This window comes from Callithrix jacchus, chromosome 16 (assembly GCF_049354715.1).
Source record: "Callithrix jacchus isolate 240 chromosome 16, calJac240_pri, whole genome shotgun sequence".
In the NCBI taxonomy this organism is placed as follows: Eukaryota; Metazoa; Chordata; class Mammalia; order Primates; family Cebidae; genus Callithrix; species Callithrix jacchus.
The window spans coordinates 52,975,376-53,001,709 of NC_133517.1; the positions used below are offsets into that span (position 1 = coordinate 52,975,376).

At 46.4% G+C, this 26,334-nt stretch overlaps 2 protein-coding genes across 16 annotated transcripts in view; both read left to right on the plus strand.

Annotated features, from left to right (window-relative positions):
• The window catches only part of ARHGAP39 (Rho GTPase activating protein 39), a 157,365-nt gene that overhangs the window by 25,172 nt on the left and 105,859 nt on the right, over positions 1 to 26,334 (plus strand). The gene's annotated exons all lie outside the window — the stretch shown is intronic.
• On the plus strand, positions 17,005 to 17,575 carry LOC118148519 (large ribosomal subunit protein eL21). Its single transcript, XM_035277079.3, has one exon. It carries the CDS (start codon positions 17,019 to 17,021, stop codon positions 17,499 to 17,501), a length of 483 nt encoding a protein of 160 aa, XP_035132970.1. The 5' UTR covers positions 17,005 to 17,018; the 3' UTR covers positions 17,502 to 17,575.

Below are 26,334 nucleotides of genomic sequence, written 5' to 3' on the forward strand. Positions count from 1 at the left end.
TGTAATGTGAATTCTATCTCAATGAAGCTGTTAAAAACAAGACTGACTAGAATTTTTCAGAAGAGAGCATTCCACAGTGAGGGTCAGAAGGCTCTATTCCTGCAGAGGGCCTTGGTGCAGATGTGTTCCTGGGGGCTGTGGCAAGGTGATGAATCCCTGAGCAATTTCTTTTCTTTTCTCCTTTTTTTTTTTGAGACAGGTTCTCGATCTGTCACCCAGGCTGGAGGGCAGTGGCATGATCTCTGTTCACTGTATCTTTGACTTCCTGCGCTGAAGTGATCCTCCTGCCTTAGCCTTGCAAGTAGCTGGGACAACAAATGCATGTCACCATGCCCAGCTAATTTTTTTTAATGCTTTTTTGTTTTTTCTGAAATGGAGTTTCACTCTTGTTGCTTGTTGCTTGAACCTCTGGGTTCAAGTGATTATCCTGCCTCAGCCTCCTGAGTAGCTGGGATTACAGGCCATGTGCCACCATGCCCGGCTACTTTTGTAATTTTAGCAGAGATGGGGTTTCTCCGTTTTGGTCAGGCTGGTCTTGAACTCCCAACCTCAGGTGATCCACCTTCTTCTGCCCCTCAAAGTGCTGGGATTATAGGCGTGAGCCACCACGCCCGGCCTGTTTTTCTTTTTTGAGACTCAGTCTTACACTGTTGCCCAGGCTGGAGTGCAATGGCATGATCTCAGCTCACTGCAACCTCTGCCTCCCAGGTTCCAGCGATTCTCCTGCCTCAGCCTCCTGAGTAGCTGGTATTACAGGTGCGCACCACCACACCTGACTAAGTTTTTGTATTTTCAGTAGAGATGAGGTTTCACTATGTTAGCCAGCTGCTGTCGAACTCCTAACCTCGTGATCCTCCCACCTTGGATTCCCAAAGTGCTGGGATTACAGGAGTGAGCCACCGTGTCCAGCCAATTTTTGTATTTTTTGTAGAGGCAGGATTTTACCATGTTACCCAGGCTGGTTTTGAACTCCTGGGCTCAAGTGATCCTCCAGCCTCTGCCTCCCAAAGTGCTGGAGTTTGAGGCATGAGCCACTGATCAGTGTCAGGTTTCAGGTGGTAGCAGATGCTACACTGGTCTCCGTGCAGAAGACTTGAGTTAAACTTTGACTTAAATCACTGCTTATGTGATTGAGCACAGGTAAGTCAGTTAAGCACTGGAGCTCTCATCTGTAGATAAGATGCTTGCCTTGTTTATTTGTTCAAGGTTGTTGTGAAGCTGAAGCATGGCTGATTCTCAGTGGGTTCTGTAAATTACTGAGTGTTATTTGTGTATAATATGAGTTTAAAAAATTAATTTCAACACTAAGAGGCTGATGAACCAGCCTCTTGCAGGCTGGTCTAAGACAACCCATTCAGAGTACAGTTGATGGCAGTGTAAACATGTGTAAGGTGTGGGAGCACCACTGTCTCCCCAGCTCCTGCCAGCCATGCTGGACACAGGCTCCAGAACTCCTTGTCTGGCCAACAGTGTTTCAGTCTATTTTCCTTTCTTGCCATGCTCCTTTCATCTTGTCTGCTTTTTCTCTTGATTATTTCTTTGAACTGCTAGAGGCCCCAACTCTATCCGGGCAGAGTGACTGATGCTTCCTTCATGGGTTGAGTTTACTATTTGCCATGAGATACTCCTAGTGGTTTTCTTCTACAGTTCCTTGAAGCATTCCTTTGAATTAGAGTGGTGGCCTGCATGTTCCTCCTGGCACTTAGGGCTGTGCTAAAGTCTCTGCAGTGGAAGTTTTCCCAGCTCACAGGTCTCTTGTTACTTACACATCTGACTGCCTGCTGGGTGTGTTGCTGATAAAGGGGAGCAGCTTCTGAAACTTGAGCTGCTGTGTTTCTGTTTAATTGCAGCTGCGTTGGCCTTTTATATTCTATCCAGAATTCACCTGTGATGTGGAAATTCCTACTTCTGGGAGGGGGTAATTTTGCGAGGTCCCTGAGACCCTTGCTTGTAAAAGCATGTGCAGGAATCACAGACGGGGTTCAAGGACAGTGTGGGACTTTCTGCCCAAGGCCACTGGGGCCTAGGATGAGCCTCACTTGGTCAGAGCCTGTCTCCATTGCTCTGGCAGGGCTTTCATGCCTGGTCCTGTGTTTGCCAGGCCCACCCACACTCATCTCACTCCTGTCTCTCTTGTCGCCTTATGCGCCAGCCACTTGCCAGTCGGATACCCCCAACAGGGAGGCGACAGACCAGGCCTTTGGTGGGGGACACGGGAGTGAGTTGTGCTAATATCCTATGGACAGCAGAGGTGGCCGTGTGCCTGGGGTCGCAGGGAGAACCCTAGGGTGGCTGGCCAGGAGGGATGTGGAGTTCAGGTAGGCTTTCTGGAGAAGGGGTGTCTTGTCTAGAAAGGAGGGGTATCGGCAGCTGAGTCTTGGGCTGTTCACCGGGTGCAAAAAAAAACCACAACTCAGGCAGCAGGCATGTACAGCCCAAGCCAGCAGCTATGTGGCAGTGCCAGCAGCTCTATGTGACTGGAGTGTCCAGTGGGAGCTCAGGGCAAGTGGGCACCTGGGGTCACTGAGCAGGTGGAAGGGTGGTGTTTGCAGCATGTAGAATGAGACTGTCTCCTGAAGGGGAGCATGTCTCACCTTGAATCCCATCTTCGGAGTCAGCATGCAGTTGGAAAGAAGTAGTTTGCAGTAGATTATTTCTAGCTCCAGCTTTATTTTTTCATTTTTTTTGTGGAAAACATCAGAACTTACATGAAGTATTATCCATCCTTGACCTATTCTGATGTATTTCACATGGTAAGTCATTTGCAGAATCTGCCTTTTGATGACCCATTGCCGCTGGCTGGGAGATGCTGCAGAGCCTGACATGGGCCCCGTACAGCTGTGGCTCTCACAAAGGATGAGACACCTAACATAGGCCTTGTTCACGTAGAGAACCAACATTAGGATTTACAGACTGTAATTAGCATGTGTTTGGTATGTGGAAGGTCTTGGTTGGGTATTGGGAGAAGCTTGGCTGCCCTGAGGTCTGGAAGCACTGCATGTCCTGAGTGTGAGCACGTGTGGGTGGTTGGGGTCTTTGGTGTGGGAGGAGGGAGCAGCACCAGGGGGCGTCGTCAGAGCTGGATTGGGTGGTCGTGCCTTTCTGATCCATTCCATGCATAACCGAGTGCGGGTCAGTGGTGCTGGGGGCTGGCAGTGCAGGGGTAAAGCATTTGTCTCTTGAAGCTCAGTCTAGTGCAGGGAACAGATACACACAGTTGGCAACTGTGGTGTGTGCTCTGAAGAACGGGGATGTAGCTTCATTTAGATGAGGAGATCAGGGCAAGCCTCCAGGAGGAGATTGAATCTGGGGCCTGCAGAAGCTGGTGGGGATCAGCTCACATGGCAGCCCTGGGGTAGCAGGACCATGTGGCGAGAGCCTGGGGAGCCTAGAGCAGGGCAGGAAGCAGGACAAGTGAGGCAGCCAGCCTGACTGCACCAGGGGCCCACCCAAAATAGTCTTCTTGAAGCATCACCCAGGCTTTTGTGTCAGGAGCACATCAAGGAGACTGACAGGAAATACAGAAATGGTTGAGCTACCTGTGGTTCAGGTGAATGACAGTGGGGCTGAGGCTTGGGGAGATAGCAGAGGTTTGGGATTGAGAGGCTCGTTGGGCCCAGTAGGGAGGATGATGGGAGGGGTATGGTGAGCCTCAGCACAGCCAGCTGGTCTCAGGGCACTGTAGCATGCATCCGAGCCCCATCATTTTAATTGCTGAGGGATGTTCCATTGTACAGGTCAACCCCGTTTCCTTTATACTTTCATCCATTGCTGGGCATTTGAGTGTCTCCACATTTGACTATTATGAATATTTGTGTAGTTGCTGGGTCATATGGTAATTCTATGTTTACTTTTGAGGAAATACAAAACTGTTTTCCAAAGCAGCTGCCCCATTCTGTGTTCCTACAGTAATACATAAGGTTTCAATGTTTCCACATCCTTGACAATACTTGTTATTGTTCATTTTTTTGATTAAAGCCATCTCAGTGGATATGAAGTGGCATCTCATGGTGGTATTGATTTGTACTTCCCCAATAGTTTAATGATTTTGAACATCTTTTCTTGTGTTTGCTGACTATTTGTCCATCATCTTTGGAGAAATGTCTATTCATATCCTTTGCCCGTTTTTCAGTTGGGCTGTTAATCTTTTCTGACTGATTTATGTGTTTTTTATGTATTCTGTATACAAGTGCCAGATAGAAATACAGTTTACAAATGTGTTCTTCTATTCTGTGGGGCTTTTTTCCTTTATTTTTTTAAATTTTATTTTATTATTTGTTTATTTGAGATGGAGTTTCGCTCTTGTTACCCAGGCTGGAGTGCAATGGCGCTATCTCAGCTCACCGCAACCTCCGCCTCCTGGGTTCAGGCAATTCTCCTGCCTCAGCCTCCTGAGTAGCTGGGATTACAGGCATGCGCCACCATGCCCAGCTAATTTTTTGTATCTTTAGTAGAGACGGGGTTTCACCTTGTTGACCAGGATGGTCTCGATATCTTGACCTCGTGATCCACCCGCCTCGGCCTCCCAAAGTGCTGGGATTACAGGCTTGAGCCACCGTGCCCGGCCTTCCTTTATTTTTTACAGTACATAGGGCCTTGGAATTTTTATGTTTCTTTCTTTTTTTTTGAGACGGAGTTTCACTCTTGTTACCCAGGCTGGAGTGCAATGGCGCGATCTTGGCTCACGGCAATGTCCACCTCCTGGGTTCAAGCAATTCTCCTGCCTCAGCCTCCTGAGTAGCTGGGACTACAGCCGCACGCCACCACACCCAGCTAATTTTTGCATTTTTAGTAGAGATGGGGTTTCACCATGTTGACCAGGATGGTCTTGATCTCATGACCTCGTGATCCACCCGCCTTTGCCTCCCAAAGTACTGGGATCATAGGCCTCATGCACCCAGCCATTTTTATGTTTCTTAATGGTATCATTTGAAGCACAAAACTTTTAAATTTTGATAAAAGTATTTTTGTTTTTGCTCCTTTTACTTTGATGTTATAGTTGAGAAACCATTGCTTAACCCAATGTCATAAGGATTTACTCCTGGCCAGGCACGGTGCTCACACGTGTAATCCCAGCACTCTGGGAGGCCAAGGCAGGTGCATCATGAGGTAAGGAGATCGAGACCATCCTGGACAACATGGTGAAACCCCATTTCTACTAAAATACAAAAAATTAGTTGGGCATGGTGGCACCCGCCTGTAGTCCCAGCTACTCGGGAGGCTGAGGCAGGGGAATCACTTGAACCCAGGAAGTGGAGGTTGCAGTGAGCCAAGGTCGAGCCACTGCACTTCAGCCTGCCAACAGAGTAAGACTCCTTCTCAAAAAAAAAAAGAAAAAAAAATTTACTCCTGGCTAGGCATGATGGTTCATGCCTGTAATCCCAGCACTTCAGGAGGCCGATGTGGATGGATTATGAGGTCAGGAGTTCAAGACCAGCCTGGCCAATATGGTGAAACCCCACCTCTACTAAAAAATATAAAAAAATTAGCTTGCCTGTAGTCCCAGCTATTCAGGAGGCTGAGACAGGAGAATCATTTGACCTTGGGAGGTGGAGGTTGCAGTGAGCTGAGATCATGCCACTGCACTCCAGCCTAGGTGACAGAGTGAGACTTGTCTCAAAAAAATCAAAAACAAAGAAACCCCCCAAAAAACCCGAGCTCACTTTTTTGAGGAAATTGACAGGTTGATCTGAAATTCATGTGGAAATTCAAGGGACCTAGAATAGCCAAAACAATCTTGAAAAGAGAACAAAATGGGTTACAGCATCTGACCTGAAACTTATCACAAAGCTATTGTAATTAAGGCAATGTGGCATGGGCATGAGGACAACAGCACAGAGCTGGGTCCAGAAATAAGCCCTTAAATTTACAATCAAGCAATTTTTGACAAAGGTGCGAAGACAATTCAGTGACACAAAGAAAGAACAGTCTCCAACACCTAGTGCCAAGCGGCCACATTCAAAAAGCAAAGCAGGACGCTACCTCACACATGGACAAAACTAACTCAAAATGGATCAACGCCTAAATGTGTATCAAAATGGTATGAAACAATGTATGAAGATAGACATGTCAGCCAGGCACAGTGGCTTATAATCCCAACACTTCGGGTGGCTGAGGTGGGAAGATTGCTTGAGGCCAGGAGTCTTGCCGTTATCTCAGAGTGGGAAGTGTAATGGTATGATCTCAGGTCACTGCAACCTCCACCTCCTGGGTTCAAGAGGTTCTCCTGCCTCAGCCTCTTGAGTAGCTGGGACTACAAGCGCGTGCCTCCACGTGGGCCTGGCTAATTTTTTGTATTTTTAATAGAGATAGAGTTTCACTGTGTTAGCTAGGATGGTCTTGATCTCCTGACCTCATGATCCATTCACCTTAGCCTCCCAAGTGCTGAGATTACAGGTTTGAGCCACTGCACTCCTGCCTGTAATCCCACAGCAGAAACAACAGGTTTTGTTGTTTGTTTGTTTGTTTGTTTATGCAGCAAGCTTGTCTTTGATAAGCATCTGTTGAATTCTGTTGATCAGTGTGGAGTGTTCTGCCATGTTAATATTGTTATCTTTCATTCCATGAACATGAGATGTTTTGCCATTTATTTAGGATTTCTTTAATTTCTTTCCACAATGTTTTATAGTTTTCAGTATATAAGTGCATTTCTTTTCTTAAATTGATTCCTAAATATTTTATTCTTTCTGATGTTATTGTAAACAGAATTGTTTTCTTAATCTTATTTTCAGGTTTTTTTCATTGCTAATGAGTCTTCTAAAAAAATACTTCCTGTTCCTGCTAAGTATTTGTTTTCATTTTTTGTTTTGTTTTGAGACAGTCCCAGTGCACTCATCACCTATGATGGAGTGCAGTGGTGTGATTTTGATTCACTGCAGCTTCAACCTCCGGGGCTCAAGCTATCCTCCCACCTCAGCTTTGTGAGTAGCTGAAACTACAGATGCATGCCACCATGCTCAACTAATTGTTGTATTTTTGTAGAGACAGGGCTATGCAATCTTGCCCAGGTGGGTGTGAACTCCTGGGCTCAAGTGATCCTTCCACCTTGGCCTCCCAGGGTGCTGGTACTACAGGTGTAGGCCGCTGCATCTGGCCCTAATATTTCCTTTCTGAAAAAATGAGGAGGAAACAAATATAACTTCTGTTCTGTCCTCTAGTGTGCCAGTTTTTAGAGGACCAAGAATTCACTCGCTTTTTTGAGTCCTGAATGGAGGTTTAAAAAAAAAAAAAAAAAAAAAGGCTGTGAACACAATTCCGTGAAGCACATACTGGCATTTTCAATTCACTCAATGGTTTGAGCATTGCCTTGTCAGAAGAAGGTATCACTGTTCATAACATCTAGGAAAAATGGTTTTTTGTTTTGTTTTGTTTTTTGAGATCGAGTTTCGCTCTTGTTGCCTAGGCTGGAGTGCAATGGCGTGATCTCCGCTCACCGCAACCTCTGCCTCCCGGGTTCAAGCGATTCTCCTGCCTCAGCCTCCTGAGTGTCTGGGATTACAGGCATGGAACACCATGCTCAGCTAGTGTTTTGTATTTCTAGTAGAGATGGGGTTTCACCATGTTGGTCAGGCTGGTCTCAAACCCCTGACCTCGTGATTCACCCGCCTTGGCCTCCCAAAGTGCTGGAATTACAGGTGAGCCACCACGCCCAGCTGAAAAATGTTTTGAAGATAAATGTTGCCCATTTTCATTGCTGTTAGCATTGTTGCTGTAATCTGATGCGTATACTCTGAACACGTTCTGTGTTTTTATATAATTTATACCTTGAAGCAATGCATGCACTGAATGCTCTTGGTCCTATTTAATAGATGAGGAAACCAAGGCTGGAGAGGGCTGTGACCCGTTAGGGTCACACAACTAGTGGGCATAGCCAGGATTCAAGTCCAGGTGCCTTGACTCCTGAACGACAGTCTTCTCTTCACCACAGTCACACATCCTCTCCTGTCCTGTCATCTCCCTGACCTAAGGGTGTAACACTTTGCTTATTGAGATTTAGTGTACATAGAAGCTGTCCCAGGTGCTGGGATGTCACAGGGAAGAGGACAGGCCAAGGCCCTGTTCTCTTGGACCTTATGTTCTCCCAGGGCAGGGAAAAGCAGACACATGACATGTGATGTCTGCAGTAATTGGTAGTATCAATGCTGCAGAGATAGGATGAGGGAGGGCCCAGGCATTGGGAAGGGGGTGGGATCAGGTGGGCCTCAGTCACAAAGACCCTTCATTTGGGCAGATGAAGGAAGTAAACCATTTGTGGGGGTGGGAGTGCAAGCAGCGGAAATGGCTAGTGCAAAGGCTGGAGGGAGGTCAGAGGGAGCCTGTAGTGCTGGAGGGCAGCCTGTGAGGCAGGAACAGGAGGGCATCTGGGCAGCCAGACGACAGGCAATGGGGATGCAGTGGGCTTGGAGCATCCGGGTCCTGCATCTGCCTTGTCTGTTTCTTTTTCCCTTTAGGGATGAATTTTAATAATGTGAGTCTGAACTCTTATATTTAGAGTAAACAAAACCTAAAATTATTGATTGGTTCAAAACGGTTTTATGGAAAATTTAATCTGTAGCAGAAACTTGGCTTTGAGTGCGAAGATTCCACCATTTTTTAAGCTAAGTGTACAAAGGTTCCAAGTAATAGGACCAAGGAGGAGGAGCTTGGACATTTACCGTAGCAGGCATTTTCTCTTCCTCTTTTTCACAGGAGGCGGGTGGAGGTCTGCTCGGGTTGCTTTGAGCACTGTCTTGGGGACTTGCTGTGACAGCGAGAGCATTCCAGGCGTTGTCCAGCACTGATCTCCTTAGCCATGTGTAGTAGTCCATTTTCATGCTGCTAATAGAGACATACCCAAGACTGGGAAGAAAAAGTTTAATTGGACTTACAGTTCCACATGGCTGGGGAGCCCTCAGTCATGGTGGGAGGTGAAAGACACTTCTTATACAGTAGCAGCGGCAAGAGAAAATGAGGAAGAATAAAAAGTGGAAGCCCCGATAAACCCATCAGATCTTGTGAGACTTATTCACTATCACAAGAATAGCACAGGAAAGACTGGCCCTTCTAATTCAATTACCTCCGCCTGGGTCCCTCCCACAGCATGTAGGAATTCTGGGAGATATAATTCACGTTGAGATTTTGGTGGGGACACAGCCAAACCATATCATTCCACTCCTGGCCCCTCCAAAACTCATGTCCTCTCATTTCAAAACCAGTCATGCCTTCCCAACAGTCCCCCAAAGTCTTAGCTCATTTCAACCTTAACCCAGAAGTCCACAGTCCAAAGTCTCATCTGAGACAAGGCAAATCCCTTCTGCCTATGAGCCTGTAAAATCAAAAGCAAGCTAGTTAATTCCTAGATACAATGGGGGTACAGGTATTGGGTAAATACAGCCATTACACATGGGAGAAATTGTCCAAAACAAAGGGGTTACAGGTCCCGTGTAAGTTTGAAATCCAGCGGGGCAGTCAAATTTTAAAGCTCCAAAATGATCTCCTTTGACTCCAGGTCTCACCGCTGCAAGAGGTGGGTTCCCATGGTCTTGGACAGCTCCGTCTCTGTGGCTTGCAGGGTATAGCCTCCCTCTCAGCTGCTTTCACAGGCTAGTGTTGAGTATCTGCAGCTTTTTCAGGTACACAGTGCAAGCTGTTGGTGGATCTACCATTCTGAGGTCTGGAGGATGGTGGCCCTCTTCTCACAGTTCCACTAGGCCATGCCCCAGTAGGGACTCTATGTGGGGGCTCCGACCCCACATTTCCCTTCTGCACTGCCCTAGTAGAGGTTCTTCATGAGGGCCCCGCCCCTACAGCAAACTTTTGCCTAGGCATCTAGGCATTTCCATACATCTTCTGAAATCTAATCAGAGCCAAACCTCAGTTCCTGACTTCCGTTCACCTGCAAGCTCAACACCACATGGAAGATGCCACGGGTTGGGGCTTCCACCCCTGAAGCCACAGCATGAGCTTTGTGTTGGTCTCTTTCAGCCATGGGTGGAGAAGCTGAAGACCCAGGGAACCAAGTCCCTAGGACACACACAGCACCGGGACCCTGGCCCTGGCCCTCCTGGGCCTCCGGCCCTGTGATGGGAGGGGCTACCATGAAGGTCTCTGACATGGCCTGGAGACATTTTTCCCATGGTCTTGGGGATTAACATTCAGCTTCTTGCTACTTATGCAAGACTTGAATGTCTCCTCAGAAAATGAGTTTTTCTTTTCTACTGCATTATCAGGCTGCAAATTTTCTTAAATTTTATCCTCTGTTTCCTTTTTAAAACAGAATACTTTTAACAGCACCCAAGTCACCTTTTGAATGCTTTGCTGCTTAGGAATTTCTTCCACCAGATACCCTAAATTATCTGTCTCAAGTTCGAAGTTCCACAGTTTGGCCAGGCACAGTGGCTTACGCCTTAATCCCAGCACTTTGAGAGGCCGAGGTAAGCGGATCACAAGGTCAGGAAATCGTGACCATCCTGGCCAATGTGGTGAAACCCCGTGTCTACTAAAATACAAAAAAAAATTAGCTGAGCATGGTGGCACATGCCTGTAGTTCCAACTACTCAGGAAGCTGAGGCAGGGGAATCGCTTGAACCCGGGTGGCGGAGGTTGCCCGCCTGCACTATAACCTGGGTAACAGAGCAAGACTCCGTCTCAAAAAACAAAAGAGTTCCACACATCACTTCGCTAAAACATAACAAGAGTCGACTTTGCTCCAGTTCCCAACAAGTTCCTCTCTCCATCTGAGACCACCTCAGCCTGGACCTTATTGTTGTCACTATCAGTATTTTTGTCAAAACCATTCAACAAGTCTCTAGGAGGTTCCAGACTTTCCCACATTTTCCTGACTTCTTCTGAGCTCTCCAAACTTTTCCAACCTCTGCCTGTTACCCAGTTCCAAAGTCACTTCCACATTTTCAGGTATCTTTTCAGCAACACCCCACTCAAGGGTACCAATTTACTGTATTAGTCCATTTTCATGCTGTTGATAAAGACATACCCAAGACTAGGAATCAAAAGTAGTCTAATTGGACTTACAGTTCCACGTGGTTGGGGAGCCCTCAGAATCATAGTGGGAGGTGAAAGGCACTTTTTTTTCTGAGATGGAGTTTTGCTCTTGTCGCCCAGGCTGGAGTGCAATGGCTTGATCTTGGCTCTCTGCAACTTCTGCCTCCTGGGTTCAAGTGATTCTCCTGCTTCAACCTCTCGAGTAGCTGGGGTTAGAGGCATGTGCTACCACACCTGACTAATTTTGTATTTTTAGTAGAGATGGGTTTTCTCCATGTTGGTCAGGCTGTTCTAGAACTTCTATCCTCAGGTGATCCTCCTGCCTTGGCCTCCCAAAGTGCTGGGATTACAGGTGTGAGCCACCGCACCCAGCCGAAAAGCACTTCTTACATGGTGGTGGCAAGAGAAAATGAGCAAGAAGCAAAAGTGGAAGCTCCTGATAAACCCATCAGATCTCATGAGATTTATTCACTATCAGGAGAATAGCACAGGAAAGACCAGCCCACATGATTTAATTACCTCCTCCTAGGTCCCTCCCATAACACCGGGGAATTCTGGGAGATACAATTCAAGTTGAGAGTTAGGTGGGGACACAGTCAAACTGTATCACCATGGCTGAGCCCTGCAGCTCCATCTCCCACTACCACACGTTGGATGGCCTGGCTCTGGAGCCAGCGGCTGTGTCATGAGGCGAGAAGTTGCGTAGTCCTGGGGGAACCGTTCACGTGGCCTCACCCTCCATGGAATGGAAGCCAAAGTTGGGCAGTGGCCACTACCCAAAGCCACGGAAAACTGCTACCTTGCCTGTTTTAAAAGGATCCTGCTGGCTGCCGTGTGGAGGGAGGGAGGAGAGGACCAATTAGGAGCTGGCCATAGCCACCCAGTCTCTACCCAGGTTGCAGTGGTAGAGGTGATAGGCTGTTAGAATCTGGAAATAGTTTTTATGTGTGTCTGTGTTTGAGACAAAGTCTCGCTCTGTCACCCAGGCTAGAGTACAGTGGCACGATCTCAGCTCACTTCAGCCTTTGCCTCCAGGTTCAAGCAATTCTCCCATCCTAGTCTCTCGAGTAGCTGGGACTACAGGCACATGCCCCCATGCCGGGCTAATTTTTGTGTTTTTAATAGAGGTGAGGTTTTACCATGTTGGCCAGGCTGGTCTTGAACTTCTGGCCTCAAGTAATTCGCCCACCTTGGCCTCCCAAAGTGCTGGAATTACAGGCATGAGCCACTGCACCTGGCTCCTCATTTATTTTAATTTTGCTTATTGAGTTTTCTGGACCTGTTTTGAAGTTAAGCAATAAGGTTTCCTAGTGGAAGCCCAGGAATTCACATTAGACATCCTGCATTTACAAGCCTGAAGCATTGGAGATGGTGGTCAGGAGAAGTTGTCCGTGGAGTGTCAGTTGGGGAGTCCTGGGCATAGAGATGAAGGGCCCACCTGAGCCTAGGAGATACCTCCCAGGGAATGGGTATAGCTGGAGAGGATGCCCTGGGCTGAGCATGGAGCCTCCTGTCACTTGAGGTCCAGGAGCAGGAAGGAGGCCGCTGTAGTTGGCTACAGTTTGCTCAGCCCCGCCAAGTCTTGTGCTGGAGGTGGGGCCTCGTGGGATGTGTTTAAGACATGGGATGGCTCCCCCATGAGTGGCTTGGTCATTCTCTCAGGAGTGACTTCTCACTCTGTTCCCTCGAGAGCCGTCTCTCTCTTGCTCCGTCTCTCATTGTGTGATCTCTACACACCAGCTCTCATTCCCTTCTGCCAGGAGTGGAAGCTTTCTGAGGCATCGCCAGAAGCAGATGCTGGTGCTGTTCTTCCTGTACAGCCTGCAGAACTGTGAGCCAAATAAACCTTTTTTTAAAAATAATTCACTTTGGGAGGCTGAGGCGGGTGGATCACGAGGTCAAGAGATCGAGACCAACCTGGTCATGGTGAAACCCCGTCTCTACTAAAAATACAAAAAAAAAATTAGCTGGGCACGGTGGTGCGTGCCTGTAATCCCAGCTACTCAGGCGGCTGAGGCAGGAGAATTGCCTGAACCCAGGAGGCGGAGGTTGCGGTGAGCCAAGATTGCGCCATTGCACTCCAGCCTGGGTAACAAGAGCGAAACTCCGTCTCAAAAAAAATAAAATAAAAATAATTTACCCAAATTCGGGTATTCTTTTATAGCAACACAGAGGCTTTAGTGACCAAGAGGCCAAGTGAGGAAGGTTAAGCAAGGAAGAGGGATGGTCTAAGGTGAATAATGGGGAGGTGGAGCAGTCTGAGCTGGATAACGGGGAGAGTGGGCCAAGGTGGATAATGGGGAGGGGGAGTGGTCCAAGGTGGGTAATGGGGAGCGGGGAGCAATCTAAGGTCAATAATGGGGAGGAGGAGTGGTCCAAGGTGGATAATGGTGAACGTAGTGGTCTGGTCTATTGTGAGTTCAGGGAAGCAGAGGGAAACTGCAGGGGTCTAATTGTCGGGATCACTGGTGATCGGAAGAGCACTGGATAGTGTCAAATACAACTAGAATGGATTTAAGAGAAATTGGAACAAAAAAGTAAAGGCAGCACAAATGCTTCTTTTAAGGGTATTTGCTGCAAAGGGGCAATAGAAGTTATTTGCTCACTTTTTTTTTTTTTTTAATGGCAGAGTCTCATTCTGAGGCCCAGGCTGGAGCACAGTGGCGTGATCTTGGCTCACCACAACCTCCACCTCCCAGACTCAAGCGATTCTCCTGCCTCAGCCTCCTGAGTAGTTGGGACTACAGGCACGTGTCATCACGCCTGGCACATTTTTTTTGTATTTTTTTAGTAGAGAGGAATTTCACTGTGTTAGCCAGGATGGTCTTGATCTCCTCATCTCATGATCTACCCGCCTCGGCCTCCCAAAGTGCTGGGATTGCCGTCATGAGCCACCGTGCCGCACCTGTTCACATAATTTTTTTAAGATACAAAAATGGTGGCCAGTTTAGTGCTAATGGGACTCATCATAGAGGGGAAGGAAGAGTCATGTAGAATTCTGAGAGGTTTGCTGGGCTGTGTCTGGGGAGTGCAGGGCGGCAGGCAGGAGAGGGCATATGTGGTCCTTGGGATCTGTGGAAGTTCCCTTCTGAAGCTGTTTTCAGAGGAGAAGAAGTCAGGCTCTCAGTAGAGGCTGAGGATGGGGTAAAAGTTGCTGGAAATTGCAGACAAAGTGTGAAATGGGCTGGGGAGGGTGTTGGGGTAGCCAGGTGGCCTTAGGCCTTGGGCTGGTGTGAGGATTGGGAGGGGAGAAAGGGAAGGCTGGTTAGAGGCTGTTTTCCTCTGGGTGTGTTTAGCAGCAAGAGTGGAATGGGGAGTGCTAGGTTAACCACAGGTGTTTGCCAAGTAAGCACAGGCCTGAGAGATTGGAGAATATCACAGGAATGAGGGTGCTGTTCCTCTTAGAAGGAAAGAGCCTGAGGCCAGGGGCTGGCCTAGCAGGAGTGTCCTGCATGAAGAGGGGCGAAGAGGAGCCGGGGAGAGGCTGAGATTTTGCTCTCAGAGCTTTGGGAGCCTTGTGTGTGTAGAGTGGAATGGGCTCATCTGATCCACACTCCATGTGTGTGAAGGGGCCCTGGTGGTCTAGGAGTGAGTAAAGCTGCTGGGACCCTGTACTGGACTGCCTGTGTTTTCATGGCAGTGCTGAGAGGGCTGCCTGCAGCCATGCTGGGCTGGGATGCAGAGGGTTGGGCTCGTGTCACCCCAGGGGTGTCCTCTGAGCAGTCTTGTCCCTGAGGTGGGGCTGGCAGGAAGAGCTGCAGGGCCTTGGACTCCAGGCAGATCATAGGGTCTCCTGTGTTTGACTGGAAAAAGAACGGTGAGCAACACTTGCTGGAGACAAAGGAAAATTGGTTGAATGTGGAACTTAAAATGAGGTCTGAGTTCTACTCTGATGCTGTGAACAGCTTCAGTGTTTTTTACTGGAACAGAGAAGAAGTAGGAAGGCAGTCTAGACCAAGATCCTGAGAGAAGGGTGTTCTGGAGCCTGCTGTCCTATGTGTGGCTGCTGAGCACTGAATCATGGCTAGCAAGACTGAGTATTAAATGTTCCTCAATTTTAATTAATTTAAATAACCACAGTGACAGGTGACTTGTGCATTGCACAGTACAGGTCCAGGGAACATGCTTGTGCAATGAGTGTCCCTTTATTCAAGGGCACCACTGAATGCTTACCATGATGAAAGTGATGTGACCTTGGCTGGGTTTTTGGGAGATTCCTGAATATGGTAGCAGCGGTGAGATGGGGTTGGGGGAGGAAAGGCTGAAAGCATGAATAATCTTATGTTATTTAACGAGAGGCCAGCAAGAGGGAAATCAGCCTTGAATTTGTGAGAGGCCATTAAGGCTTGTGGGAACAGGTGCTGCAGAGCTGACGCTGAGATGCCCTGGATGTCATGGACAGTGGTGGAGACCTGGGGCCCAGGAGGAGGAGACCAGGGAGCATTCCATACCTTCGACCTGGGGGTTGAGGGCAGAGTGGCATGTGCTGTGGACAGAAATAGATGCACAATGCAAGTGCATGTGGTGATTGGGAAAAGTGATTCGGAGAGGAGAGTACCATTGTGATCGAGGTGAGGGAACCCCATCCAAGGAATGTCCATTTGGCATTTGTAAAGTGAGGTAAACTTGGCAAGGAGTGTCCCTTTATTCAAGGGAGAGGTGTGGTTGGGGTAGAGAATTGGGACTTAGCTACAGAGGGATGATAATGGAAACTGAGGGAAGAGAATGAGGAGTTCAAAGGATAGCACGTAGAGGGTAATGTGTCTTGGGGTGTCCTGCAGTTGGAGGGGGACATGAATAAGTGGAGCCCTCAAGACAGCCAGAGAATGGGGATGATAGAAGCAGTGGTTAGCTTAGTTCTGGAGAGAGCATGGGTCAGTGAGCTGTGAAGGGGTGGCAGAGCATCAGAGTCAGTGAATGAGCCAAGGTTGGAGGATTTGGCAAAAAATTGGTTGGGATTCTCTGATTGCTATATTTAGGTCCCATGAAATATTCTAGAAACTGTCGTCCAATTAGGCTTGAACTTGGAACATTGACTTAGAAATAACACATCTGTCCACTCGTAGATCAGAGAGATGGTGTGATTGAAAAGTGGGCACTCATTGGCTTCAGAGATGTTTTGTCAGGTTAAGACAGGACTCAATGGAAGTAGAAAGTTGAACACATGAAACTTTAGTTTTGTGTAGGTCAAAAACTATTGAAGATGGCAACATCGTATGATATATCTGATTGTGTTAAGAAGTATTCTTCAAATGAGCAGCTTCCCAGCACTTGTTGGGAGTAACCAGGTCTTTGCTCCAAGCCTTCAGTGTGTGAATGTGTGATTAGGCTGTGGTAGGTTAATGGCTCTGGTCAGCATGTTGCTGGTTATCTAGCTGCCTGCCATTTTGATTACAATAATTATGTCCTTTACAATGTATATTATTATTATTATTGTTATTTTGAGATAGAGTCTCGCTCTGTCACCCAGGCTGGAGTGCAGTGGCATGATCTCTGCTCACTGCAACCTCTGCCTCCTGTGTTCCAGCAGTTCTTCTGCCTCAGCCTCTTGAGTAGCTGGGACTACAGGTGCGTGCCCCCACGCCCAGCTAATTTTTGTATTTTTAGTAGAGATGGGGTTTCACTATATTGGCCAGGATGGTCTTAAACTCCTGACCTCATGGTCCACCTGCCTCTTCCTCCCAAAATGCTTACAGGCCTGAGCCACTTCCCCAGGCATACAATGTATATTATTAGTTGCTATTTGTATTGAGTTCTCTGGGAAGTGGACTCTGAGTTTATTTTGTCTTTAGGAAATTTACTGGGTACTGCTTTTGGTATTAGAACCTGTGGAGTGAGTGAAGGGAATAGGATTGGAAAGGAAGATAGTGGAGCTATGACACCCTAACCCTGTGGGGCTGTCCCATCCATGAACCTGTATACCTCCCCAGGATACAGGTCCTTTTAAAAGTCTTTCGAGGGCCTGTGCGTGGCTCCCTGGCGCTAAGCGTTTGACAGACTTGAACTGCTACCTTGTGGCCACAGAGTAATTCGCCAAAATGACGAACACAAAGGGAAAGAGGAGAGGCACTCGATACATGTTCTCTAGGCCTTTTAGAAAACATGGAGTTGTTCCTTTGGCCACATATATGCGAATCTATAAGAAAGGTGATATTGTAGACATCAAGGGAATGGGTACTGTTCAAAAAGGAATGCCCCACAAATGTTATCATGGCAAAACTGGAAGAGTCTACAATGTTACCCAGCATGCTGTTGGCATTGTTGTAAACAAACAAGTTAAGGGCAAGATTCTTGCCAAGAGAATTAATGTGTGTATTGAGCACATCAAGCACTCTAAGAGCCGAGATAGCTTCCTAAAACGTGTGAAGGAAAATGATCAGAAAAAGAAGGAAGCCAAAGAGAAAGGTACCTGGGTCCAACTGAAGCGACAGCCTGCTCCACCCAGAGAAGCACACTTTGTGAGAACCAATGGGAAGGAGCCTGAGCTGCTGGAACCTATTCCCTATGAATTCATGGCATAATAGGTGTTAAAAAAAATAAAAGACTTCTGGACTGTAAAAAAAAAAAAATAAATAAATAAATAAAATAAATAAAAGTCTTTCATCAGTACTTTTCAGTGCTCAGTGCATGTATTTTGCGAAATTTATTTCTAATATATTAAATTTAATATTTATCTCAATATTAAGCATTAATATTCAATGTTTTAATTGTTTTACGTATACAATCATTTTATTTCTTCTTCATTTTTTTTTTTGAGACAGAGTCTTGCACTGCTGCCTGGGTGGGAATGCAATGGTGTGATCTTGGCTCACTGTAACTTCTACCTCCTGGGTTTACACAATTCTCTATCTCAGCCTCCTGAGTAGCTGGGACTACAGGTGCACACCACCATGCCTGGCTAATCTTTTTTTTTTTTTTGTATTTTTAGTATGGATGGGGTTTCACTATGTCAACCAGACTGGTCTTGAACTCCTGACCTTGTGATCCACCTGCCTTGGCCTCCCAAAGTGCTGGGATTACAGGTGTGAGCCACTGCACCCAGTCTGTTTCTTCTTTCCTAATCCTTCTGCCTTTTCTTTTTCTTGCCTTACTGCACTGGCTAGTACCTCCAGTAATATAAGAGTGGTGAGGGAAAAGCAGTCAGTCTTTCACTGTTTGTTGTAATACACAGTCATCCCTCAGTGTCCATGGGGGATTGGCTTTAGGACATCTGTGAATACCAGAATTCAAGGATGATCAAGTCCCTGATTGAAAAATGCTGTAGTAGTTGGGCACAGTGGCGCACACCTGTAATCCCAGCACTTTGGGAGGCCGAGGCAGGTGGATCACCTGAGATCAGGAGTTTGAGACCAGCCTGGCCAGCATGATGAAACCCTGACTCTACTAAAACTACAAAAATTAGGCCAGGTGTGGTGGCTCACACCTGTAGTCCCAGCACTTCATGAGGCCGAGGCAGGCAGAACACGTGAGGTCAGGAGTTTGAGACCAGCCTGATCAACATGGAGAAACCCCATCTCTACTAAAAAATACAAAATTATCCAGCTGTGGTGGCACATGTCTGTAATCCCAGCTATTTGGGAGGCTGAGACAGGAGAAACGCTTGAACCCAGGAAGTGGAGGTTGTGGTGAGCCAAGATTGTGCCATTGCACTCCAGCCTGGGCAACAAGAGCGAAACGAAAAAGGCCAGGCATGGTGGCTCACGCCTGTAATCCCAGCACTTTGGGAGGTTGAGGCAGGCAGATCACATGAGCTCAAGAGTTAGAGACCAGCCTGACCAACATAGAGAAACCCTGTCTCTACCAAAAACACAAAATTAGCCTAGCGTGGTGGCACATGCCTGTGATCCCAGCAACTCAGGAGGCTGAGGCAGGAGAATCACTTGAACCCTGGAGGCGGAGGTTGCGGTGAGCTGAGATTGTGCCATTGCACTCTAGCCTGGGCAACAAGAGCAAAACTCCATCTCAAAAAAAAAAAAAAAAAAAAATTTAGCCGGGTGTGGTGGTGGGCGCCTGTAATTCAGCTACTTGGGAGGCTGAGGCAGGAGAAGAATTACTTGAACCCGGGAGGCTGAGGTTGTGGTGAACCAAGACTGCGCCATTTCCTTCCAGCCTGGGCAACAAGAGCAAAACTGTCTCAAAACAAAACCCCAGAAACGCTGTAGTATTGATATATAACCTGTGCATATCATCCCGTATACTGTAGATCATCCCTTATAACATCTTATGCCGTGGTGGTAATGCTATGTAAATAGCTGTTATGCTATATTTTAAACATTTGTATTACCTTTTATTGTTATATTGGGTTTTTTAATTTTAATTTTTTAAAAAGTATTTTCAGTCCCCAGTTGGTTCAACTCATGGATGTGGAGGGCTGATTGTAGCTATAGGTTTTGGATGTGCACCTCTTATCAGGTTGAGGAAGTTTCCATCGATTTTCAGTTTGCTTTGAGTTTTTATTTAGAATAAATGGTGGGTTTTGTGAACTGCTTTTTTTGCCTCTTTTGTGAAGATTATATATTTTTCTCTTTTAGTCTGTTAATCTAGTGAATTACACTGATTGATATTTTTAGTGAGATAAACTCCACGTGGGTATGATTGTGTTATCCTTTATTGCTGGATTCAATATGCTAAATTTTTTAAATTTAATATAATTTAATTTTTTGAGATAGAGTCTCACTCTGCCGCTAGGCTGAAGTGCAGTGGTGCAATCTCAGCTCACTGCAACATCCGCCTCCCGATTCAAGCGATTCTCCTGCCTTAGCCTCCCAAGTAGCTGGGACTATAGGTGCACGCCACCATGCCCAGCTAATTTTTGTGTTTTCAATAGAGATGGGGTTTCACCGTGTTGGCCAGGATGCTCTTGATCTCTTGATTTCATGATCCATACCAAAATGCTGGGATTACAGGCGTGAGCTACCACACTCCGCCAAAATTTTTAAATTTTAAGGATGTTTGTATCCTTAGTTATAAGGGATATTGATTTGCAGTTTTCTTTGTAATGCCTTTGTCTGGTTTTGAGATCGCATATGATATATACTATTGGCTTTATAAATGAGTTGAGAAATGCTTCTTCCAGACAGGGTCTCACTCTGTTGCCAAGTACAGTGGCATGATCATGGCTGGCTGCAGTGTCAATCCCTTGGGCTCAAGTAATCCTCCTGCCTCAGCCTCCTGAGTTGTTGGGACTATAGGCACATACCACAAAGTCCAGCTAATTTTTAATTTCTTTACTCTTTTTTCTTCTTCATTTTCTTTTATTAATATTGTTTTATTTTCCTTTATTTGTTTTTAGAGACTGGTCTTGAACTTTCAGGCTCAAAATGATCTTTCTGCCTTGGCCTCCAAAAGTGCTGGAGTTACAGGCATGACCTGTCATGCTAAGCCAAAATTATTTTTCTTAAATGTTTAATATAATTCATTAGTGCAGTCATCTTGGCCTGGAGTTTTCTTTGTGGGAAGGTCTTTTTTTTTTTTTTTTTTTTTTGAGACGGAGTTTCGCTCTTGTTACCCAGGCTGGAGTGCAACGGCGCGATCTCAGCTCACCGCAACCTCCGCCTCCTGGGTTCAAGCAATTCTCCTGCCTCAGTCTCCCGAGTAGCTGGGACTACAGGCGCGCTCCACCATGCCCAGCTAATTTTTGTATTTTTAGTAGAGACGGGGTTTCACCATGTTAACCAGGATGGTCTTGATCTCTTGACCTTGTGATCCACCCGCCTTGGCCTCCCAAAGTGCTGGGATTATAGGTGTGAGCCACTGCACCCGGCCTGTTGGGAAGGTATTTTTTTTTTTTTTTCCTAATTGCATTTTAGGTTTTGGGATACATGTGAAGAACACGCAAGATAGTTGCATAGGTACACATGTGGCTGTGTGATTTGCTGCCTTCCTCCCCTTCACCCATATTTGGCATTTCTCCCCATGCTATCTCTCCCCAACTCCCCCCCTTACTGTCTCTCCCCTGTTCCCCCCAATAGACCCCAGTGTGTAGTGCTCCCCTCCCTGTGTCCATGTGTTCTCATTGTTTATCACCCGCTTGTGAGTAAGAACATGCGGTATTTGATTTTCTGTTCTTGTGTCAGTTTGCTGAGAATGATGTTCTCCAGATTCATCCATGTCCCTACAAACGACACGAACTCATCATTTCTGATTGCTGCATAATATTCCATGGTGTATATGTGCCACATTTTCCCAGTCCAGTCTATCATCAATGGGCATTTGGGTTGGTTCCAGGTCTTTGCTATTGTAAACAGTGCTGCAATGAACATTCGTGTGCATGTATCCTTATAGTAGAACGATTTATAGTCCTTTGGATATATACCCAGTAGTGGGATTGCTGGGTCAAATGGAATTTCTATTTCTAGGTCCTTGAGGAATCGCCACACTGTCTTCCACAATGGTTGAAGTAATTACACTCCCACCAACAGTGTAAAAGTGTTTCTATTTCTCCACATCCTCTCCAGCATCTGCTGTCTCCAGATTTTTTTAATGATCGCCATTCTAACTGGTGTGAGATGGTATCTCAATGTAGTTTTGATTTGCATTTCTCTGATGACCAGTGATGATGAGCATTTTTTCATATGTTTGTTGGCCTCATATATGTCTTCTTTTGTAAAGTGTCTGTTCATATCCTTTGCCCATTTTTGAGTGGGCTTGTTTGTTTTTTTTTTCTTGTAAATCTGTTTGAGTTCTTTGTAAATTCTGAATATCAGCCCTTTGTCAGATGGGTAAACTGCAAAAATTTTTTCCCATTCTGTTGGTTGCTGATTCACTCTAATGACTGTTTCTTTTGCCGTGCAGAAGCTGTGGAGTTTGATTAGGTCCCATTTGTCTATTTTGGCTTTTGTTGCCAGTGCTTTTGGTGTTTTGGTAATGAAGTCCTTGCCTACTCCTATGTCCTTAATGGTTTTGCCTAGATTTTCTTGTAGGGTTTTCATGGTGTTAGGTCTTATGTGTAAGTCTTTAATCCATCTAGAGTTAATTTTAGTGTAAGGTGTCAGGAAGGGGTCCAGTTTTCTGCTTTCTGCACATGGCTAGCCAGTTTTCCCAACACCATTTATTAAACAGGGAATCCTTTCCCCATTGCTTGTTTTTGTCAGGTTTATCCAAGATTGTATGGTTGCCGATATGTTGTGTTGCCTCCAATGCTTCTGTTCTGTTCCATTGGTCTATATCTCTATTTTGGTACCAGAACCATGCTGTTTTGATTACTGTAGTCTTGTAGTATAGTTTGAAGTCCGGTAGTGTGATGCCCCCAGCTTTGTTCTTTTTACTTAGAATTGACTTGGCTATGCGGGCTCTCTTTTGGTTCCATATGAAGTTTAAGGTGGTTTTTTCCAGTTCTGTGGAGAAGGTCATTGGTAGCTTGATGGGGATAGCATTGAATCTGTAAATTACTTTGGGCAGTATGGCTATTTTCACAATATTGATTCTTCCTAACCGTGAGCATGGAGTGTTTTTCCATCTGTCTGTGTCCTCTCGTATTTCGTTGAGCAGTGGTTTGTAGTTCTCCTTGAAGAGATCCTTTACATCCTTTGCTAGTTGTATTCCCAGGTATTTTATTTTCTTTGTAGCAATTGAGAATGGCAGTTAGTTCTTGATTTGGCTCTCTTTAAGTCTGTTATTGGTGTATAGGAATGCTTGTGATTTCTGCACATTGATTTTGTATCCTGAGACTTTGCTGAAGTTGCTTATCAGTTTAAGGAGATTTTGGGCTGAGACAATGGGGTCTTGTAAATATACAATCATGTTGTCTGCAAATAGAGACAGTTTGACTTCCTCCTTTCTTAACTGAATACGCTTTATTTCTTTTTCTTGCCTGATTACTCTGGCTGGGAAGGTCTTAACCTACACATTCTATTTATTAAATAGATAACATTGACTATTAAGTTATCTATTTCTTCATGAGTGATTTTTGGTAGTTTGTGTTTTTCAAGGAATTTATCCATTTCGTGTAATTAACTCATTTTATAAATGTCAGTTAAAGTGAACTGATAGAGATCCAGTCTTATAAACTCTTTGACTAACTTTTTTTTTTTTTTTGAGATGGAGTCTTGCTCTGTCACTTAGGCTGGAGTGCAGTAGCACCATCTCAGCTTACTGCAGTCTCTGCCTCCTGGGTTCAAGGGATTCATCTGTCTCAGCATCCCAAGTAGCTGGGATTACAGGTGCATGCCACCAGGCCTGGCTAATTTTTTGTATTTTTAGTAGAGATGGGGTTTCTCCATGTTGTCCAGTCTGGTCTCGAACTCCTGATCTTAAGTGAGTGATCCTTTCACCTCGGCCTCCTAAAATGATAGGATTATAGGCATAAGCCACTCTGCCTGGCCCCTTAGATTCACTTTTTAATTTGTCCCTTACTTCTTGAAGTTCCATACTTTTTTCCCAAGTGTTTTGAAGCTATGTTATTAGAGGCATACACACATTTAGGATTGTTACATGTTCTTGATGAATTGACCCTCTTAATCACGTACATTTTAAAATGAGAAAACATTTGTTTTTTTATTTTTTAAATTTTTGTAGAGGTGGGGTCTCACTATGTTTAGCAGGGTGGTCTTGAACTCCTGGGCACAAGTGATTCTCCTGCCTTAGCCTCTTAAAGTATTGGGATTACAGGCATGAGCCACTACACCTGGCCCTTTTTTTTTATTTGCTATGTCTAGTGCTCTTTATTACATTTTATATATTCAAGTTTTTATCCAGTATTATCTTTTTGCCTGAATAAGTTCATTTAATATTTCCTTCCTTCCTTCCTTCCTTCCTTCCTTCCTTCCTTCCTTCCTTCCTTCCTTCCTTCCTTCCCTTTTTTTTGGAGGCAGAGTCTTACTCTGTCACCCAGGCTGAAGTGCTATGGCATGATCTTGGCTCACTGCAATGTCCACCTCCAGGGTTAAAGCAATTCTCCTACCTCAGCCTCCTGAGGTTATAGGTGTGAGCCACCACACCTTGCTAATTTTTGTATTTTTAGTAGAGACAGGGTTTCACCATGTTGACCACACTGGTCTTGAACTCCTGACCTCATGATCAACACTTGGCCTCCCAAAGTGTTGGTATTATAGGTGTGAGCCACCGCACCCAGCCTAATATTTCTTTTAGTATAGATCTGTTGGCAACTAATTCTCTTACTTGTGTTTCTCAGAAAGGAAAGAATCTTTGTTTTTGTTTTAATTTTTTAAGAATATTTTAACTGGGCATGGAATTCTAGATTGATATTTTTATTTCACATTTTAGAAATGCTGTTCCTTTTCTTCTTTTGTGCATTGCTTTTGACAAGAGGTTTTTTCTCTCTGGTTTTAGTGATTTGATAATACTGAACCTTGGTCTGGTGTTTTCCTGCTTGGCATTCATCAAGTTTCTCACATCTGTAGTGTTACGGGATCTTTGGGGTGTTGCTTTTGTGGCCCGAAACCTCTGTGTCTGGTGGCACCTTTGCTCGAGTTCTTGTCCTGCATCCAGGAAGGATGAGGTACACAGACAAGTGGAGGGTAAGCAAGATGAAGAGGAGCCTTATTGAGTGTTAGAACAGCTCCGAGGAGACCTGCAGTGGGTAGCTCCTCTCTGTAGGCAGGTCATCCCTTTGTCTCTGCAGTTCTCAGCAGAGACCAGGTCTGGAGTGGATGGCTCCTCTCTGCTGGCAGGTCATCCTGATGAGTGTTCAGGTCATCCGAGCATCTGCCCAGCTCCTAGCAGAGAGGAAGCCCTGGATTGGGTTGGTCTTCTTGCAGCCGGTAGTCCCAATGTCTCTGCAGGTTTCTGAAGCTCAAGGTAGAAAGGATAGCTCTTCTCTTCAGCTGGTTGTCCCATTATCTGCTCAGCTCTGACTGGGCCCAGGGCTTTTATGGGCCTCAGAAGGGAGGAAGTGCATGCTGATTGGTCTGAGGGTTGTCATGGGCGGGTCTGGAAAAGGCATCAGAAGTTCACACTCCAGTCCATGGGACTGGCAGCCCAGCCTCCAGCCTCATGCCCTCCCTGGCCTGGGCATGGGGCCTCACCTGAGGTGGGGTCTCACCAGGGTCCTGCCCCCTTCCACCCAGGCATCTGTCTACCTTCTGCTGCTGTTCATGGCACCTGGGCTCAGACACAACTTTGCTCCAGGATTGGAGTGGTAGCTGACAGCAGGGAGAAGCCAGGCAGTGAAGTGGGCACTTCCGAGTCTACAAGGACGGGAATGGTCTTCGTGGGCCCCCAAGAGTGCAGGAATGCCTGAGTCTGCAGCCGTGGTTTGGGCACCTACAGCAGGGCAGGGCTCCTGCCTGCTCTGTGGAGTGGGAGGCTGGGTCTGCAGCTGCATTTTGGGCAGCTGTAGCAGCACCTGGGAGGACAGGGCTCCCCCAAGAACACAGGGAGGCTCAGATCTGTAGCCACAACTTGGGTGGCTACAGCACTGTCCAGGAGGGCAGGTCTTCTGCCTGCTCCACAGAGCAGGGAGCCCGGGTCTGCAGCAGCAGTTTGGGCGGCTGCCGCAGTACCTGGGGAACTCCCACCGCAACTCAGAAGGGGTGGGGCTCCTGTGAGGAGCCAGCTCCATGGAGCATGCAGCCCTGGCCACGCCTCTCTGCCGCAGCCAGCATGATGGCAGTGGCAGACCTTGAGTGGCCACTGCTGGCCAGCGGTTTTCATCAAATTTTGAAAAGTTTTTTTGACAGGGTTGGATCTGTCACCCAGGCTGGAATGCAGGGTTGTGATCATGGCTCACTGCAACCTACACCTCCCCGCTCAATTGATTCTCCTACCTCAGCTCCCGGGTAATTGGGACTCCAGGCACATGCCACCATGCCCACGTAATTTTTGTATGTTTCGTAGAGACAGGTTTTTGCCATGTGGCCCAGGCTGGTCCCAGATTCCTGGGCTCAAGCAATCCACCTACCTTGGCCTCTGAAAGTTCTAAGATTACAAGGGTGAGGCCACCATGCCTGGCCTCAGATTTGGAAAAATTTTGATTATTTTTTCAACAACTTTTACTGTCTTCTCCCTTTATTTCGGGTAAGGGCATTCCAGTTATATATTATGTTCGGGTGCTTCATATTGCCCTCTAGGTCAGTGTTCATCTTCCTAGTCTTCTTTGGGCTGTAGTTTGGATAGTTCCATTTGCCACCTTCAGGTTCACTCCTGTCTCTTCCTTTCAGTGCTCACGTCCAGCAGTGGGCTCTGCCCAGACTGCACAGCTCTGTCTGCTTGGTCTGGAAAGTGCCTGCGCAGAGCCAGACTGGAAGTGGGGGTTCACCTTGTTTGTTTCCCTTTTCCGCACCAGTTTTTTCACATTTGTACAATTTCTAGTTGTTACAACAGGAGGACAAGTCCAGTCCCTGTCGTGACCCACGCTCTTGCTCCCTCTCCACCATAAGGAAGATCCTTCGATTC

Coding starts and splice junctions, on each gene's coding strand:
- LOC118148519 (XM_035277079.3), top strand. CDS start 17,019: ATGACGAACACAAAGGGAAAGAGGAGAGGCACTCGATACATGTTCTCT.